Genomic DNA, 16,358 nt, shown 5'->3' with positions numbered 1-16,358 from the left:
AAGTAGTAAAAGCTCTCAAGAAGTCCTGCCCTGAATAAATTTGTTTAACTTTTTAAAAATCCAGTATCTCCCACACATGTATGAACACATAATACTTTTTTTCTTTTTGCCACAGATACTAACACTGTAGACCAATTTTCCATTTGTCATTTTCTTTTTATTTGTTAAAGATTTATTTATTTTAGAGACAGAGAATGAGAGAGAGAGCATGAGGGAAAGAGGAGCAGAGGGAGAGGGAGAGGGAGAGAATCTCAAGCAGGCTCAATGTTGAGCACAGAGCCTGATGCAGGGCTTGAAGTTAGGGCTCTAAGATCATGAGCCAAAACAAGAGTTGGACATTCAACTGATTGAGCTACCCAGGGACCCCTCTATTGTCATTTTCTTATTCTCTCTCTCTCTCTTTTGTTATTTACACATCCTCTCTTTTCCTCTTGTGTGCTGTTTCTCTCCTTCCAACTTCATTCCTAAATCTAGTGTTGGGAAATGGTGAAGCAGATAATTAGACCACAGAATTGTGTAGACAGTTTGAGACCACATAAAATATTCCCTGTAACCCCAGGGAAATAGGAATATAAAGAGGTACAATAATTTAGGAGAATATGAATGTGAAAGGAGAAATTATATAAGATGAAGGTGCTTTTGATATCATGAAATTTTTCATAGTCAGTTATTCAAAAAGCAAATCACTTTTATTGGTAATTTGGCCTTTTGCCTTGTAATTTCTGGTTTTAGCTAGTGTTCTGTTTACGATACCATCTGTTTAGGCAGTGTTTAAGCATGTGAATAAAAAATGAGATTGCTATCTGTAGAGAAAGTGACATCACCTATTCTAGGAAGGTAATGTCCATACTCTCCCATTCCTTGGTGCCTTTCTCTAAAGGGTATTTTTCTGTGTCTGGAGTAGTTAGTGCCATGTTAAAAGGAATGAAGGTAAGAACTTATTATACAGCCTATTTATAATCATTTGGAGATGTTCTACTTCCCTGCATATGAGACAGTCTCAAAAGTATTAGTTTTTTCCCCTGAATACCCATATGAACCATGAACATGTATCTAAAGATATCTGCAGTCACTGGTAACTATTACTTATTGAGAATAATAACAGTCAGAGGGTACGGCTTAATGATTCAAGAATCAGCTTCACATAAAGACTCTATATAGTCTCCCTAGAAACCAACAGTCAAATCTCATCAGGGTCAACTTAGTCCTTTTTTATAATAGATAAATTGAATAACATGCTGTTTAATTTGTATGTGTGTTATTGAATGAAGCTATGAAGAGTATATGGTCTGCATATAAAGATACAGCTATTGTTTTGGTAAGTAAGGTTATTATTTTTCCTAAATTATTTAACCGTGGGTAATTGAGGGTGCAAAAGAAATTTGAATGCATCAGTGTTTTGTAAAGTTATTTTTAATAAATAGTAATATTTTCAAAACATTAAGGAGGATTCGTTTTTGGTTAGATTATCTTTGGTTTTCTGCCTCTTTTTGGGCTTGAGTTTTTAGGAAGTAGAAAATGCCTGGATAGTTGATCATCTTTCTGTATGTATCATTTCCTATGTTGTATGTCATTTTTCTGGCTTTTATTTAGACAGTTAAAATATACTAAAAAACCATTTGACACTTCTTAAAAGCATTATAGATGGCCCAGGACCTAAATGTTCATTGCAGAAAATTTGGAAAATACAGTCTAGTGTGAAAATGAAAATAAAAGCTAGCATTGGTTCTACTTTCAAAGATAGCTGCTGCTGGCCACTTGTAATGCTGTAGTTACTATTCTCTCATGTATACAGTAAGAGGTGTCTGTGTATTCCATTTTCAAATGATCAAAAGTTTAGTTTTCAGTATTTCCCCACTAAAAATAATACTTCTCCAAAGATTCTTTTGTAAATTTTTGTATACATCTCTTACTTCCTTACATTAACTTCCTAGGAGTGGAATTGTTTGTTCAAAAGATAGAAAATTTTTAAGATGCTTCATTGATATTCCCAAATTGCTCTCTAGAAAGGTATAGTGTATTTTTTAAAAGATTTTATTTTCAAGTAACCTCTACACCCAACGTGGGGCTCAAACCCACAACCTGACAACAAGAGTCACATTCTCCACCAACTGAGCCAGCCAGGTGCTCTGAGAGGCGTAGTGTATTAGTCTCCTTGGCATGCCATAACAGAATACCACAAATGAGGTGGCTTAAACAGGAGTTTTTCACAGTTTTGGAGATTGGAAATTCAAGATCACAGTGCCTGCAGGGTTGGTTTCTGGTGAGGTCTTTCTCCCTGGTTGGTAGACTGTGCCAGCTCACTGTATTCTCATGTGGCTCTTTCTCTGTACAAGTGTAGAGAGAGGCATCTCTGGTGTTTCCTCCTCTTCTTATAAGAAGACCAGTCCTGTTGGATTAGATCCCTACCCTTACAACCTCTTTTAAACCTTAATTACCCCCTTAAAGGCATTATCTTCAAAGATAGTAATATTGTGGAGGTGTTACACTTCAACATGTGAATTTTTGGGTTTAGGGAACAATGCAGTTTACAGCAGGCAGTAACATTAGCATCCCATCATCAATGAATGAGAGTTCCCATGTCCCCATCTTATTGCCAGCACTGGGTATGTACACCACATACACATACATGCACGTATCACTGGCAATTTGATAAAGATGGCATTGTTTTACTTTGCATTTCTTTGATCATTAGTTTCAGTGGAAATTTTAAAAATATTTGGATATTTTAAATTTTTGTGAGTTTTCTATTCTTATACTTTGACCATATTTTTTGTTGGGGTTCTTAATTGCCAGTAAACCTACATCTTCATTTTTGTGTTTAGCTATTTGCATGTATCATTTTTGCTTTTTACAGAAAAGGAATTATACTTTAGAATGGTATTTATCTATGATTTATCTTTAAATACAACTGAGTATACAGAGTTAATATATGTATCTATATTAATGAATCATATGTTTAATGCTCACTATACATTCATAAAAACCATTTATAGTTTGGATGCATTGATTTGCTGGCAATGAAATATAGGTAGTGGCAAGGTTAATAAAAAATCTTTTCAGGTATTGTTTGCTTTGCATTAACAAATATAGCAGAGTTTCCTGAGATACACTCCTCAGAACTCTAATCCCTCAAGACATCCTGTGAGAAGACATTTCTCCTGGTTGAATAGCTTTGGGAACTGCTTGCATCCTCTATCTGCCACCTAGTGCTTGACAGAGCTTACCAGGAATTTAAGTCTTTGAGAAGCCCTGGCATAAAGAAATCTGTTTGTTTATTTATTCATTCATTCATTCATTCATTCATTCATTCATTCATAAATCTGTTTGACATTTGTAACACGCATACCTCCAAACCTTATTTTGGCATAGGACAGTATCCCCTTTTTTGTTTATGTGATTTTTAAAAAAATTCTATTTATTTATTCATGAGAGACAGAGAGAGAGAGAAGCAGAGACATAGGCAGAGGAGAAGCAATTTCCCTACATGGAACCCGAAGTGGGACTTGATCCCGGACCTCGGGATCATGCCCTGAGCCAAAGGCAGATGCTCAACCGCTGAGCCACCTAGGTGTCCCATGTTTATGTGATTTTTGTTAACTTTTTAGTTTGAAATGATTCACAGGAGGTTATAACGAAATGTATAGGAAGGTCCCATTCACCCTTCATCAAGTTTTCCCCGATGGTAATATCTTGCATAACTATATGGCAGTGTCAGAATCAGGAAATCCATGTTAGTATAGTCCATAGAGCTTATTCGAATTTCACTGGTTATATACATGTACTCATGTGTGTGTGTCAGTGCAGTTTTACCAGATGTAGGTTTGTGTAATCAGCACCACAAGACTCCCTTATGCTAGCTCTTTATAGTCACACACACTCTTCGCCCACCCTTTGCTAGCTCCCAGCCACCATTGATAAGTGCTTTATTCCTAAACTTTCATCATTTCAAGAATGTTCTATAAATGGAGTAATATGGTATGTAACCTTTTGAAATTGGCTGTTTTCACTCAATGTAATTCACTTCAGGTTCATCCAGACTGTTGTGTGTACCAATAGTTCTTTCCTTTCTGTTGCTAAATAGCATTTCATGATATGGATGGACCACAGTTTGTTTACCCATTCATCCATTGAGTGATTTTTACTGCTCCCCATCTTTTTGGTGGAATCTCTTAATACCCTGTATGAATTTTGTTCTGAAGTACACCAACTTGAGAAATTCTGTACCACAGAAATGATACCATTAAATAATTACTACTTTTTAAAGATTATACCTGAGTTGCAGAAATTAAAAATATTTTATTATTTGGTTTAGGAATTCCAGAGACGCTGTAATACTCTGATTTCATTGATTGAGAAAGAAAATATGGAAATTGAGGAAAGAGAGAGAGCAGAAAAGAAGAAACGGGCAACTAAAACTCCAATGGTAAAATTTTCAGCATTTTCCTAACTTTTAGGTAGATCTCATTTTTTTTACATAATTAAAATGCCTATATTATGTTTAATGCCACATGATACCTATTATAAAAACTGTTTTTATGAAGTGCTAATTTGTTTTTGACAGAAAAAGAATACACTACAACCGCATTCCCTATTTGTTTATAGAACATATGGTTAGGAACTCCCTCGTAACAGGGCTCAGTATTTAAAAAAAGTTCCTTCATGCAGAAGTATAATGCAAGTAAAATCCTTTAAATTGAGACTCTGGTTGTCATTGGGGAATAGGAGAAAGGGTGGGGTGGGATGGGATGGGATGGGGCTGAGATTGAAACTGGGAGTTCTGATTTGATCAAATAAGTTTTCTGATCTTTGTGGAACCATGAGTGCAAATGAGAACTTTGAGCAGACAGCAAAGCTTTACTTGGTTTATTTGGTAATAAATTAACTGTTGAATAATAAGGTGACTTGATATTAATCTAGTCAGGATGCCTTGTATAGCTACAATTTAAAATATTCTTTAATAGATCATATTATTTGAGTGTGGTTAAGTAAACTACCATATTTCATCAAGTCTAAGATGCTTCCTATTGTAAGACATAGCATTATTTTTTATGTTTCACCAAGTAAAACTGCTGCCAAGTAATTAATTTTTCATCAATTGTGAAATGCATCTAGATTTCAGAGATGCTAAAGTGAAAAAAATGCGCATCATAGAATATGTGAAATATGGTATTTTAATATCTATCATATGGTTTTAAAAAATAATACATTCATAAATAGCATTTTGCCCAGAAAACTTTAAGTAGTATGTAGTTCTTTAAAATGAGAGTACATTTATAGTACCATGTGAAAGTAGACATTTGCTGAGTATTTTTGATGGGTATTTTATGTCTTTTCTTAAAAAAAATCTTTGAAGGTTATTTTACATTGGGTTATATATTTTGTTGGGCTATATAGAACATTAACTGTGAGTATAACATTTAAGTGAATATTCATGTTAAAATTTTTTTTTAATGCATTTACATCCTAGATTTAACATTGTTGGGCCATTTAAAAATGTGCATATTGGAGCAGAACATTAAATCTGTTTCCATTTTAGTCACAGAAAAGAAAAGCAGAGTCAGCTACTGAGAGCTCTGGAAAGAAGGATGTCAAGAAGGTGAAATCCTAAAGCCTAGAAATAAAGTTTTAAATGGGAAACTGCTATTTTCTTGTTCCCATCTTCAAATGCTAATTGCCAGTTCCAGTGTATTCATGGTACTCTAAGAAAAATCTTTTTGGTTTTGATTTCTTGCATATTTTATATATTTTACAATGCTTTCTACCTGAAATGTGTAGCTTTATATTTTATGCATTCTAGCAGTTTTGTGTACTGTATTTTGTGCATTTCATGTCTTCATCAGAATCTTCTCAGTCCTTGTTCCTTTGAAGCTTGTGCTGAGGTTTTAGCTTTTCTATGTTTTATATGCCGCTGCTTGGAAAGAGAACCGAGATTCTATAGCTGTATTATTGTTGTTTCATACTTTAAATTTATATGGCTGTGGAAAAATGAATTAAAATGATTTGAGGAGAAAGACTTTTTCACTTCTTTGTTGCTTTCTTTTCTATTGAGTATGGGCTTGTATGTGTTACTGCATACTGTGATTAGCATAATAATTGTTGCTTTTGAGGTCATCTAAATATTTTTTTCCGAAAGGAATAAAGGGTGAGAACAGAAAAATATTAAAAAACCCTAATATTTGATACTGTGCTTGCTGTCAGTATGCATTACATTTAAATTATTCTCTAAATATTCAAGTGGGAAAATATAATAAAGAAATGTCTATAAGAAATTTAATTATTTCCTGTGTTTTGTGCAGTAGAAAAAGAGTTGTGTTATTGAATTGTATGGCTCACTACTATGTATTTGGTTGAAAGTTAAAGCTTTGCTTGCTGACTTGTGCGTGATCTTCTGTCCCATAGAGCCGGTTCAGAGGAGTCTGGGTATGACATGTAGATTTATTAACAACTAAGTTAAGAGTATGAAATAAGTGCTATGCATGTAGAAGAAGGGAGGGCTGGCTTCTATAGGAATACAATTATGCTCAGATAACAAACAATCTCAAAGTGTCAGAGGTTTTATACACCAAGAGTTTATTTCTTACTCACACTACAGATTCCATGCAGATCAGAAGGATATGGGAATGGGAGGGGATCTGTTCCATAGTCACTCAAGATTCTGGGCTAATGGAGGCTCCAATGTAGCTATACCATCAGGGATATGTGGCCTTTGCACCTGCTGCTGTAGGAGAAAGAATGGCTGAAGAATCTCATGTAGGTTCTTCATTACCTAGGCCCAGAAATGATACATGTCCCATACACTTATATTTCATCATCCCAAAGTAGTCACATGGTCCTGTGTATGTGAAAGGGCTGGCAAATGTAGGTGAACAAATGGAATGTTTTACATTACTGCCTCTGCCACAAGGGCCTGTTGACTCAGGAAAGAACCTGTGTCTCTCACATGGAACTTAGCATGTGATTAATCAGAATTGAGGTCAGGTTATAAGGAAACAGGGAAAATGGATTGGAATCTAGTGTGGAACACATAGCAAATAAGCAAAGGTGGGAATGCAGGACGGTGATTTTAGTTACTAAAACAAGGTTTGCATCACTAAAGAGTTGTTCCCTGCCCCTACCAAAATCTTTTGCATTTCCCATCAGATTCTATCACCGGTAAAACTTGGGTAGCTCTGAAATTCACACCCTCAGTCTTCTCATAGGGGTTCTGAAACCTAGGAATTGATCTAGAATGACAATCCACTGTCTGTTGGACTCTTCCAAGTCTTCATTCATTGTCTAGATTTCATATTTCTTACTGCCATGCTCCTGATTGGATTCTTTTACTGTTTCTACTCTTAGGACTTAGAGTTGTGTACTGTGTTGGAAGTTGGGGTGAAATTGAAGTGCTAGTAAGTGATGAAATTAGGACGATATTAAGTCAAGGGACCAAGAGATAACCCAAATCTATTCCTTGAGTTAACTACCCTTTCTGTAAGGTCCACAAAGAGGTGAAGGTAAGCAAAGTAATACTTCAGTAGCTGGCGCTTTGACTCCAAACTTCAGTCCAGAGCTCATAAGCCCAAAATAAAATCTTGGAATTTTTTACTCCAGTGGGATTTAAATGCTATAGTTACTTGGGGTAAAGAAAATGATATCTGAGAGGGTTTTACTGAAACCCCCACGTTTTGTATACTGAAAAACAGTGAGCGTCCTAGACTATGATCGATCAGTTCAGCATGTCTTTTCTTAGGAAATTAAGATGCAGGGTGGGAGCAGGTACAGTTAGGATCTTTAAAGTTCTTTCATGGAAATTTAACAATCTCTGCTTGTTCTTTCTCTGTTAACCCAGAGGGGGTTAATAGCTAAGCTGTATGTGAATATCTGCTTTAGGGGAAAAAATCTGCAGGTAAGTTCTTCCAGCCTTTTCATGGGGCCATTTTCCTGATCCATATTATGGCTCTTGTAAGACTTTATAGGACCAAAGAGAAGTGAAATTCAGCTCTCCAAGATGTTCAATGAATACCTCTGGTGTCATCCTCAGAAACTTGTGAAATGGTTTTGTCCAGGACATTAACTTAAAGACCACGCTATATTTAGTGAAAAAATCACCACTTGCTCTATTCCTCATCTTAGATTATATACAGGATTGTTGTCGAACATAGCCTACCAAGGAGGCCCATACAGTGACCACTAGATGATAGCACAGTCCAAATAATACAATGTTGGGGATACAAAATGCCCTGAGTCTGTATTTGAAACCTCTCTTACTGTCAGTTTTCCACAGATAAATTAAGGTATGCTAGAAAATTCAAGAGTCCTGAGAAAGAAATCCCATTTCAAACAAGGGGCTGAGTAGAGACTGAAGGGTAGTAGCCCTAGACCGGGCTGCCCCTATTGGGGAGAAAAAAAACAGGACAATAAGTTTACCAGCTGCTTGGAGGCCAGAGGAAGCAGAAGAGTGTGCTGTTTTCATGAATACAATCTTGTAAATGCACAGTTATCCGGCCCACCAGCAAAAATGGTACAGTCAATTGACCTTACCTGATTTCTGATTTACCGAATGTGCAAAGAGAGAAGTGAGCAGAACAGGGAGTCTGAGTAGTTTTCTTCACTCAAGACCTCTGTAGAAGATAAGAGCTGAATAGGTTTTCCAATAATCTTTGGGCTCCCACAGAGGCACTTGGAAAGTATCTGTCTGATCCATTGCATACTCAGGCTCTAATTTCCTTAGAATCAAAAGAAAGCGGTGAGCTCAGTAATCTCTCATTTACATAATGGCCATTTGTATCTCAGTCTTTATTGCACAACTCCTTTTTCTCCTGGCTCCCTGGCCTGGGAGTGGTTATGCAATATGGAAAACTTGGATATGTGTTGGCATTATTACACAATTCTCCCATGAAATATGCCCTCGAATTTGGTCCATTATCTGAGACCTCCCAGTTAAGAGAAGTTATTGCAGCTATCTTAGTGGCTGGGTGTTTGGTTTGAAAAGCCTCTACTCAACTGGTGGAACTATCTACTGTCACCAAAATAAAATGCTATTATTTCCCACATACTGACAAAGGTCCCCACTGTGGTTTATTGTTCCTCCTCTATGGTGCAGTAGCCAATGCAGCTATTTCAGATTCCTGTGTCAGTTTCGAGGCCCATGATCATGCTGATGTCCACGTTGCTTTCTCTCTAGCTGTTATCGACTCCTGAAATCCTCAAGTTTTCATAAAATTTCAAACTTCTATCAGTATTCTATTCGATGTCTCCTTCATTTAGTCTGCCTAAGCTACCCTCCCCCATTGACAAGGGGTAAGATTTTTCTGTGGTTGAAATACATGTAGCTAATGCTATTTGTCATGTCCTCTCTCCCTCAACCTTATCATTTCTGTGTGCTCCAGCTAATTTCTAACTGCCAGTATCTCTTTGTCTAAGGTCTTTGTCTGAGGACTTTATCAGAGGCCTTGGAAGGCTTTTCTACCTTTTGCATCATAGGCTGGGAGGGCTAGAGGGTTAACACCTCTGAGTGGCTCTCAACCAAAACCTAATTGAGGTTGGCATATAAGTACCAAAACTCTCTCACTCCTCAAGTAAGGTCTGTCTTGGGTGTGTGATCTCTATGGTTCTCCAGAATTTACTCATGGATTTAAGCTCCAGTCACTCAAAGCAGTGGCTGTATTGATGACAATTTTTATGGACTTTATTTCTTTTCTTGTATCACTTATTCCCCTGTGGGTATTTTCTGGGGTCAACTCCTAAATAATACTACTTGCATGAGAATCTTATCCCAGGGTCTGCTTCTGAGGAAACCCAATTTAAGACACTCACCTTGTATACACAGTTCTTAGACCTTAGTTGTGTCATTAAAATGTATAGAGTGTTTAAAGAGAGTAATGCCTGGACAGTATATCATTGATTTGTTCTTAGAAGGTCTACCTCGCTGTGGACACTTAGTAGGTGATATGATTGCATCAGGATATTCTGCCCTGGCACAAAGTGCTGAGTTCTGATGTCTTTCCATAAACAAAGGAAACCTTCTCATATAACCAGTACTTATGGCACTGGGAATTATTATTAGACAGAGGTTAAAGGGTTCCCAAGGTTTTGGTAAGGCGGAAGCTAGTGCCCAAGCTGTGGTCTCTGGAAGTGTTTTCCATGCTTGTTGGTGCCCCTTTCCTGTAGCAGTGGTCCATTCAGATGACTGAACCAAGTGTTGGCCTTTCTCACTGTACTGTGATATATAGCCATTACAACAGCCTGGTGATACCAGGCTTTTTCAGCTGTTGGTCTGGTCCCCTGATGATTTGTCCATTTCCTGATACATTGCTTTCCCACTGGGGAGACTTTCATCTAGGCCATTGTAGTCAGATTGAAGGTATCTTTTTCCGTTGGCTTTTAGCCTTGTCTTCTAGTGCCAAGACATGCTTGGTTAATTTCTCATCTTCTTCCCATGAGATAGATATTAGAATTTGTCCATATAGATAGGACTACGAAATTTTGTGGTCTATTTCTGAGGATCTCCATTTATCTAGGGAAGGATGATGGTGAGTACCATGTATGTGCAGGTTTTTACTTTCCATCATGACTACAGTTTTGAGCTAATGTATCTCCTTCAGTGGTAGAGACCAAAACCTATTTGCTATATCTAAGATAGTAATATCTTTGCATAAGGTCTTATTTTTCTAGAATATTTGCTATCTGACCATCATCATCATCAATTGGGATTGATAACTTATTCAGTTCTCCTAGAATCAACTATAAGCCATTTAATTTTTGTATTGGCCATACGAGAGCATTGCCAAAATACGATAATTTACCCATTTTCTTTTTTTAAAGGTTTTATTTATTTATTCATGAGAGAGACGCACAGAGAGAGGCAGAGACATAGGCAGAGGGAGAAGCAGGCTCCATGCAGGGAGCCCGATGTGGGACTCGATCCCAGGACTCCAGGATCATGCCCTGAGCCAAAGGCTCAACCACTGAGCCACCCAGGCGTCCCTACCCATTTTCTTTTGATCATCAAGAGTATTCCATCTAGTGTTTCTCAGTATGTGTTAGTATATCATTCACTGTTAGGTAGATAGCCTCCCTTACCTTCATGAAAGATCATTGCAATTAGGTCTGGGTATATCTTTGTAGGCATATTCTTTTTTTCTTTCATAAGTCTATTCTGATTTCTAAGATCTCAAGCTTTATTCTTTCTCTCTAGAATGAATTCTAGAAAAGAATCCTAATTCTTTTCTAGCTTGCCTCCTATCACAACTAAAGCTCACAGTATCTCCTGGATAAGAGTTTTAAAATATCCTGTAATCATTCTACCTGCTAAGGGCCTTCTACTATTTCCAGGCGAACCTATTTCTCAAAGCCAAGACATTCTGGGTACAGGCATTACTTAGTGTCTTTTTGACTTTTGGACTTCTCTTTTCTTTCATTAAATTTTCTCTCCACCTCAAAAATCTACTTTCCCTGTGCAGTAAAGGCCTCAGTTCTTTTCTTATTAGTGAACTCTACCTGCAGTGATTGTATCCACACTCTGAAGCCTCTGAAATCCACAACCATGATTAGACATCTGACCTTTACCCTCTTTCCACAAATTTGAATATTAGAAATTTAGATAATGCCCAAATCAGAGTCAACATGAGAACATGGGTGAAGGGACTCAGAAAACATTAGAGAAGACATATGACACCCCAGAATTTCATCTTGCCATCATTCTTTCTTTATCCTTGGATGCAGGTTAAAACAAGATGAAGAGAATTAGAGTTTGGACCTGCCATCTAGTTTGCCACGTGACTGTTTAGGTCTAACAATTGAATAGGCCAAAAATGTCACACTGCTTATTTTAGGAAGACTTAGGTCATGTTGTGGACCTTGCTGCTCCTGTAATTTGAAGCTTACCTTAGCTCCTAAAATGAATATTTGTGCCAATACCAGCATCTGCCTGTTCTACATGGGAGATTATATTCTGGGCCTACAGAAGCAATGCTTCAAGTTGGAGGACTGAATCTCAGTCTCTTTTGTGGGACTTCACTCTACAAATGTCAGTTCCTGGGGCATATATTTGCTTTGCTGAGATGACGCCCGTGTTGGGGGTGGAGGTGAGATTCAAGTATTATTAAGGGATGAAATTATGATGGTAATAGGCCATGGGGACTCAGGAATACTTAAATTTTGCCTTGGCCTCACCACCTCTGTGTGTTCCATAAATTCCATAAGGGATGTATGTAAATAAAAGGGTGGTAAAAGAAAGCAAAGTAGCATTTTATTAACTGAGGCTTTGATTCCAAAGCCCAGTTTAGTATGCTACTGAGTTGGGCTTGAACACAAGGAGGTTTAGGGTAGAGGCTGCCTAGAACTCAGAACCAAAGCAAGGTGGTTAGTAGCATTTCCCTTAAGCCAAAATCACATCTCAAGATTTCCCGTTTTCCAATGAGAAAAAAAACAAAAAACCTTACAACACTAACTCCAGAGGGAATGAATCCAGAAAGAGTCTTTCTATCCATATGGCATTGTTTAGACTTCCACGGCTTTACCCACTTAGAAACTCTGGTTCAAAAAGTATTTGAGAATCTTACCCATCAGTTCAGCAGTCCTCCACTACTTGTGTAGGAGGCTAGGGAGAGGACCACAGAGGAGCTTAGAAGCCCTTCCCCTGGAAGCTAATATGGACACTATGCTTACACTGCTTCAATGCTCAGCTTCTGTAGCCAGGTCAAGTCCTACAGCTTGTGGTTGATACATGGCTGGAACATTGACTAATACAAAAGGTATCACAAGAGGTACCATTACAAAATGCAAACTTGGTAACTTCTAACAATTGTATCATCTATTTGGATTTCTTATCATATTTTGTGATAATTGATGAGATGAAGTTTATCAGTGAACAATAATTTACTGTACAACAAGATTCAAAGATTCAACAGTATTTTGAGTCTTTTCTTCTGGGAGATGGCAACAATTGCCAGTTATAGTAGGGAAAAAAGTGGTGCTTTTCATATGCTATTATAAATGGACATTTACTGCTAAAATTTGAGTATGCATGGACTATGTTTTTAAAACATGTTTTTATTTTATAGTATTTTTAAAAAAAGCAATGTAAACTATATGTGAATAATTTGCATGCCATAATTTTCTTCATGTGGAGATCTTCCACAATGCTAGGTAGATGCTGAAGCATACCAAGCTACACTGCCCAAGCCTCGTAGAACCATCACTAGTGATTGTATCTCCCAGGATGCAGAGTTTGGAGTTCATATGCTGAGGGAAACATTTGGAATTACATTCAGAATTGTCAGCTTCAGCCTTTGAAGAAAACTAATCTTGTGATTTGGTTTGGTTTTATTTAGGTTCTGTATCATTTAACTTTTACTGCATAACAAACCACTCCAAAACTTGGTAACCTAAAACAAGCATTTGTTTTTATTTTTATTATTTATTTATTTATTATTATTTTTTAAAGATTTTATTTATTCATGAGAGACACACACGGAGAGAGAGAGAGAGAGAGAGAGAGAGAGAGAGAGAGAGAGAGGCAGAGACACAGGCAGAGGGAGAAGCAGACTCCACGCAGGGAGCCTGACATGGGACTTGATCCCGGGTCTCCAGGATCATGCCCTGGGCTGAAGGTGGGGCTAAACTGCTGAGCCACTCAGGCTGCCCTTATTTTTATTTTTTTAAAGTAATCTCCATGTCCAACATGGAGCTCAAACTCATAACTACACGATCAAGAGTTGCATGTTGTACCGACTGAGCCAGCCAGGTGCCCCAAGAGAACACTTTATTTAACTTGCAATTCTGTGGGTTGGCAATTTGGGTTAGGCTCAGGTAGGTAGTTCTTTTGTCTTGACTGGGCTCACTCATGTGTCTTTGGTCAACTTCTGGTCAGTTAGCTGACACTGGTTGTGGTGGTTGACTGTTGGCTTGGTCAATGGGGGTAACTCAGCTACATCTCTCTTATCATCTAGCAGGTTAGCTTGGGCTTGTTTACATGGTAGCTTGGCATCCAAAAGAAAGAGTAAAACTTGAAAGGTCTCTTGAGACCCAGGCTTAGATTTCACACAACTTCTACCAGATTCTATTGGTCAAAGCAAATCATCAAAGCCAGACCAGATTCAAGGAGTAGAGAAATTGACTCCACTTCTAGATGGGAGATGCTGCGAAGTTACATTGCAAAAGGCCTGGATATAGGATGAATGTGGAGGGGAATATATCACAGGGTCTTCCTGTTGAGGTGTCCTAATTTATAGTTAGTGTGTGCCTTACAGTCCTCTAGTTGTATCCCAAATTATAATATATGAGTCGTCATGTACATAGCACAGTGGAAAGTCCAGAGTCTATCATCACTTAGAGCCTTTCTTCCTGAATGTTTGTGAAGGGTACAAAGATACTTTATTTTCGACTGCCATTTTGAATTAGTAGTCTTTTTGATCCAGCAGTTTGGATCCTCCATCTGTTTTGGCTCCAAGAATATTTTGACTCCCTGTTTCCAAGTATAAGCATTTATATCACAATTATGCTAATAGAGACAGAGACTGCTAATTACTTTCCAATATACATCTTCTGCTTCTTGCTTGGTAGTAAGAACATCTATTTTTAGCTTTTCCACACTGCCACTTGGCTAAAAGACTACATTATCCAGCTTCCTTTTTAGTGAGGTATGGCCATGTGCTAAGTTTTGGCCAATGATATGTAAGCAGAAGTGGCATTGCAACTCCTAGAAAGTGTCCTGGAAAGGAGAAGTTTTCTTCATCCTTTCTTCTTTCCTTCTGGTTGGGATGTGGACTTGATGGCTAGAGTTCAAACAATCATCTTGAATTATATGGATGCACATCAGTGATGATGTAGCAACTGGTCAAGAGGAGCCTGGGTCCCTGATGGCCGTAGAACTGCCTTCCAGCCCTGGGGTGTCCCCACTTCCAGAATTCGTTATCTTGAGAGAGAAATAGTTTTCCATCTATTTAAGATACTGTCTTAAATTTTGTTGTTATTAGTATATGGGACTGTAATCCTAACACCCCAGTATTGATGATTTTATATTGAGCAAATTTTTGCTGAAACAAATTCCCTTTAAGTCAACTAAAGTCCTTGATGAGTTTTCTAAACTGTAAGATAAACCATTTCTATTTTTTCCATTTGTACTTTTATTCTACTGAACATTTTCTTTGGGATTGGTTAGTTTCATTTTAACTTTACAGTAAGGATTTACCTTTTTATAGTAAAATTTACTTGGCATTTAAAGTTTTTGATTTGTGGGCATGATTTTCATCAAGGTCTAGTTTCCCTGAGTCAAATTTTACAGACCTAAATTTTTCAAGAACATGTGATTTTTCTGTAAAATTATAGCCATAACAAATTTTATCATGTGCAGTTTCACGACTTTTTATGTTTTTCTAGGGTGGTTATTCCCACCAAGTTTACATTTTCTCAGGTCAGTTTTCAGAGTTGCCAATGTTACAAATGACATAGAGTTTTTAGTTTTTAGTTTTTTTAAAAAAATATTTATTTATTTAAACTTATTAATGAGAGACATAGAGAGAATGTCAGAGACATAGAGGAAGAAGCAAGCTCTTTGCAGGGAGCCCAATCCCCTGGACCTGGGATCACGCCCTGAGCTGAAGGCAGATGCTCAACTGCTGAGCCACCCAGGCATCCCTAATTTTTTGTTTTTCATAAATTTTACTATGTGTATTTTTTAGACATTGACCATTTTATTTGTGTTGATTAGTTCTACCTGCTATATATTTTTTAAAGATTTAATTTATTTATTATTTAAGAGGTAGAGAGAAAGAGTGTGTGAGTGCCAGGGGGACGAATAGGGGGAGAAGGACAAGCAGACTCCACGCTGAGCTCAGAGCCTGATGCACAGCTCAATCCCAGGACCCTGAGATCATGACCTGAGCCAAAATCAAGAGTCCGATGCTTAACTGACTGCACCACCCAGGCGCCCCTCTACTTTCTATTTTTTTATGACTTTGAAATTGATACAAATTTCTTGGTGATTCCATGAGGAAATTGTGAGCAACTCCCCTCAGATGTTCCAGAATTTTCCCATTCAGACTGGATCTATGCTATTGCACATCCATACTTATGAATATAAGTGATTTGTTTCTGGCAATCTTTAGTGCAGATCCTCCTAAGTCAAAATTTCAATTACCATTACTTTATTTTTTTAAAGATTTTATTTATTTATTCATGAGAGACACAAGAGAGAGAGGCAGAGACATAGGCAGAGGGAGGGAGAAGCCAGCTCCATGCAGGGAGCTCGATGCAGGACTTGATTCCAGGGCTCCAGGACCATGCCCTGGGCCAAAGGCAGGTTCTCAACCACTGAGCCACCCAGGCATCCCAATTACCATTACTTTAAATGGGAGAAAATGTCATATATACCT

General features: G+C 37.6%; 1 protein-coding gene across 7 annotated transcripts in view; it reads left to right on the top strand.

The window, feature by feature from the left end:
- Positions 1 to 16,358, top strand: part of SMARCA1 (SWI/SNF related, matrix associated, actin dependent regulator of chromatin, subfamily a, member 1) — a 312,201-nt gene that overhangs the window by 67,142 nt on the left and 228,701 nt on the right. For 2 of the 7 annotated variants that reach the window (XM_055338585.1, XM_055338584.1), the window contains 2 exons: positions 4,316 to 4,426; positions 5,540 to 6,272. In XM_055338585.1, the coding sequence (XP_055194560.1) occupies positions 4,316 to 4,426; positions 5,540 to 5,611 (183 nt within the window). In that variant the 3' untranslated portion in view covers positions 5,612 to 6,272. Of the gene's footprint in view, positions 1 to 4,315; positions 4,458 to 5,470; positions 6,273 to 16,358 lie in introns of those variants that run through there. The other 5 variants (XM_055338590.1, XM_055338587.1, XM_055338589.1 and 2 more) reach the window with 4 other exon arrangements.

The sequence above is a fragment of the Nyctereutes procyonoides genome, unplaced genomic scaffold, assembly GCF_905146905.1.
Source record: "Nyctereutes procyonoides isolate TBG_1078 unplaced genomic scaffold, NYPRO_anot_genome, whole genome shotgun sequence".
Classification (NCBI taxonomy): Eukaryota; Metazoa; Chordata; class Mammalia; order Carnivora; family Canidae; genus Nyctereutes; species Nyctereutes procyonoides.
Note: the sequence above shows the minus strand (reverse complement) of the source record. Positions and strands in the feature narration are given on the sequence as shown.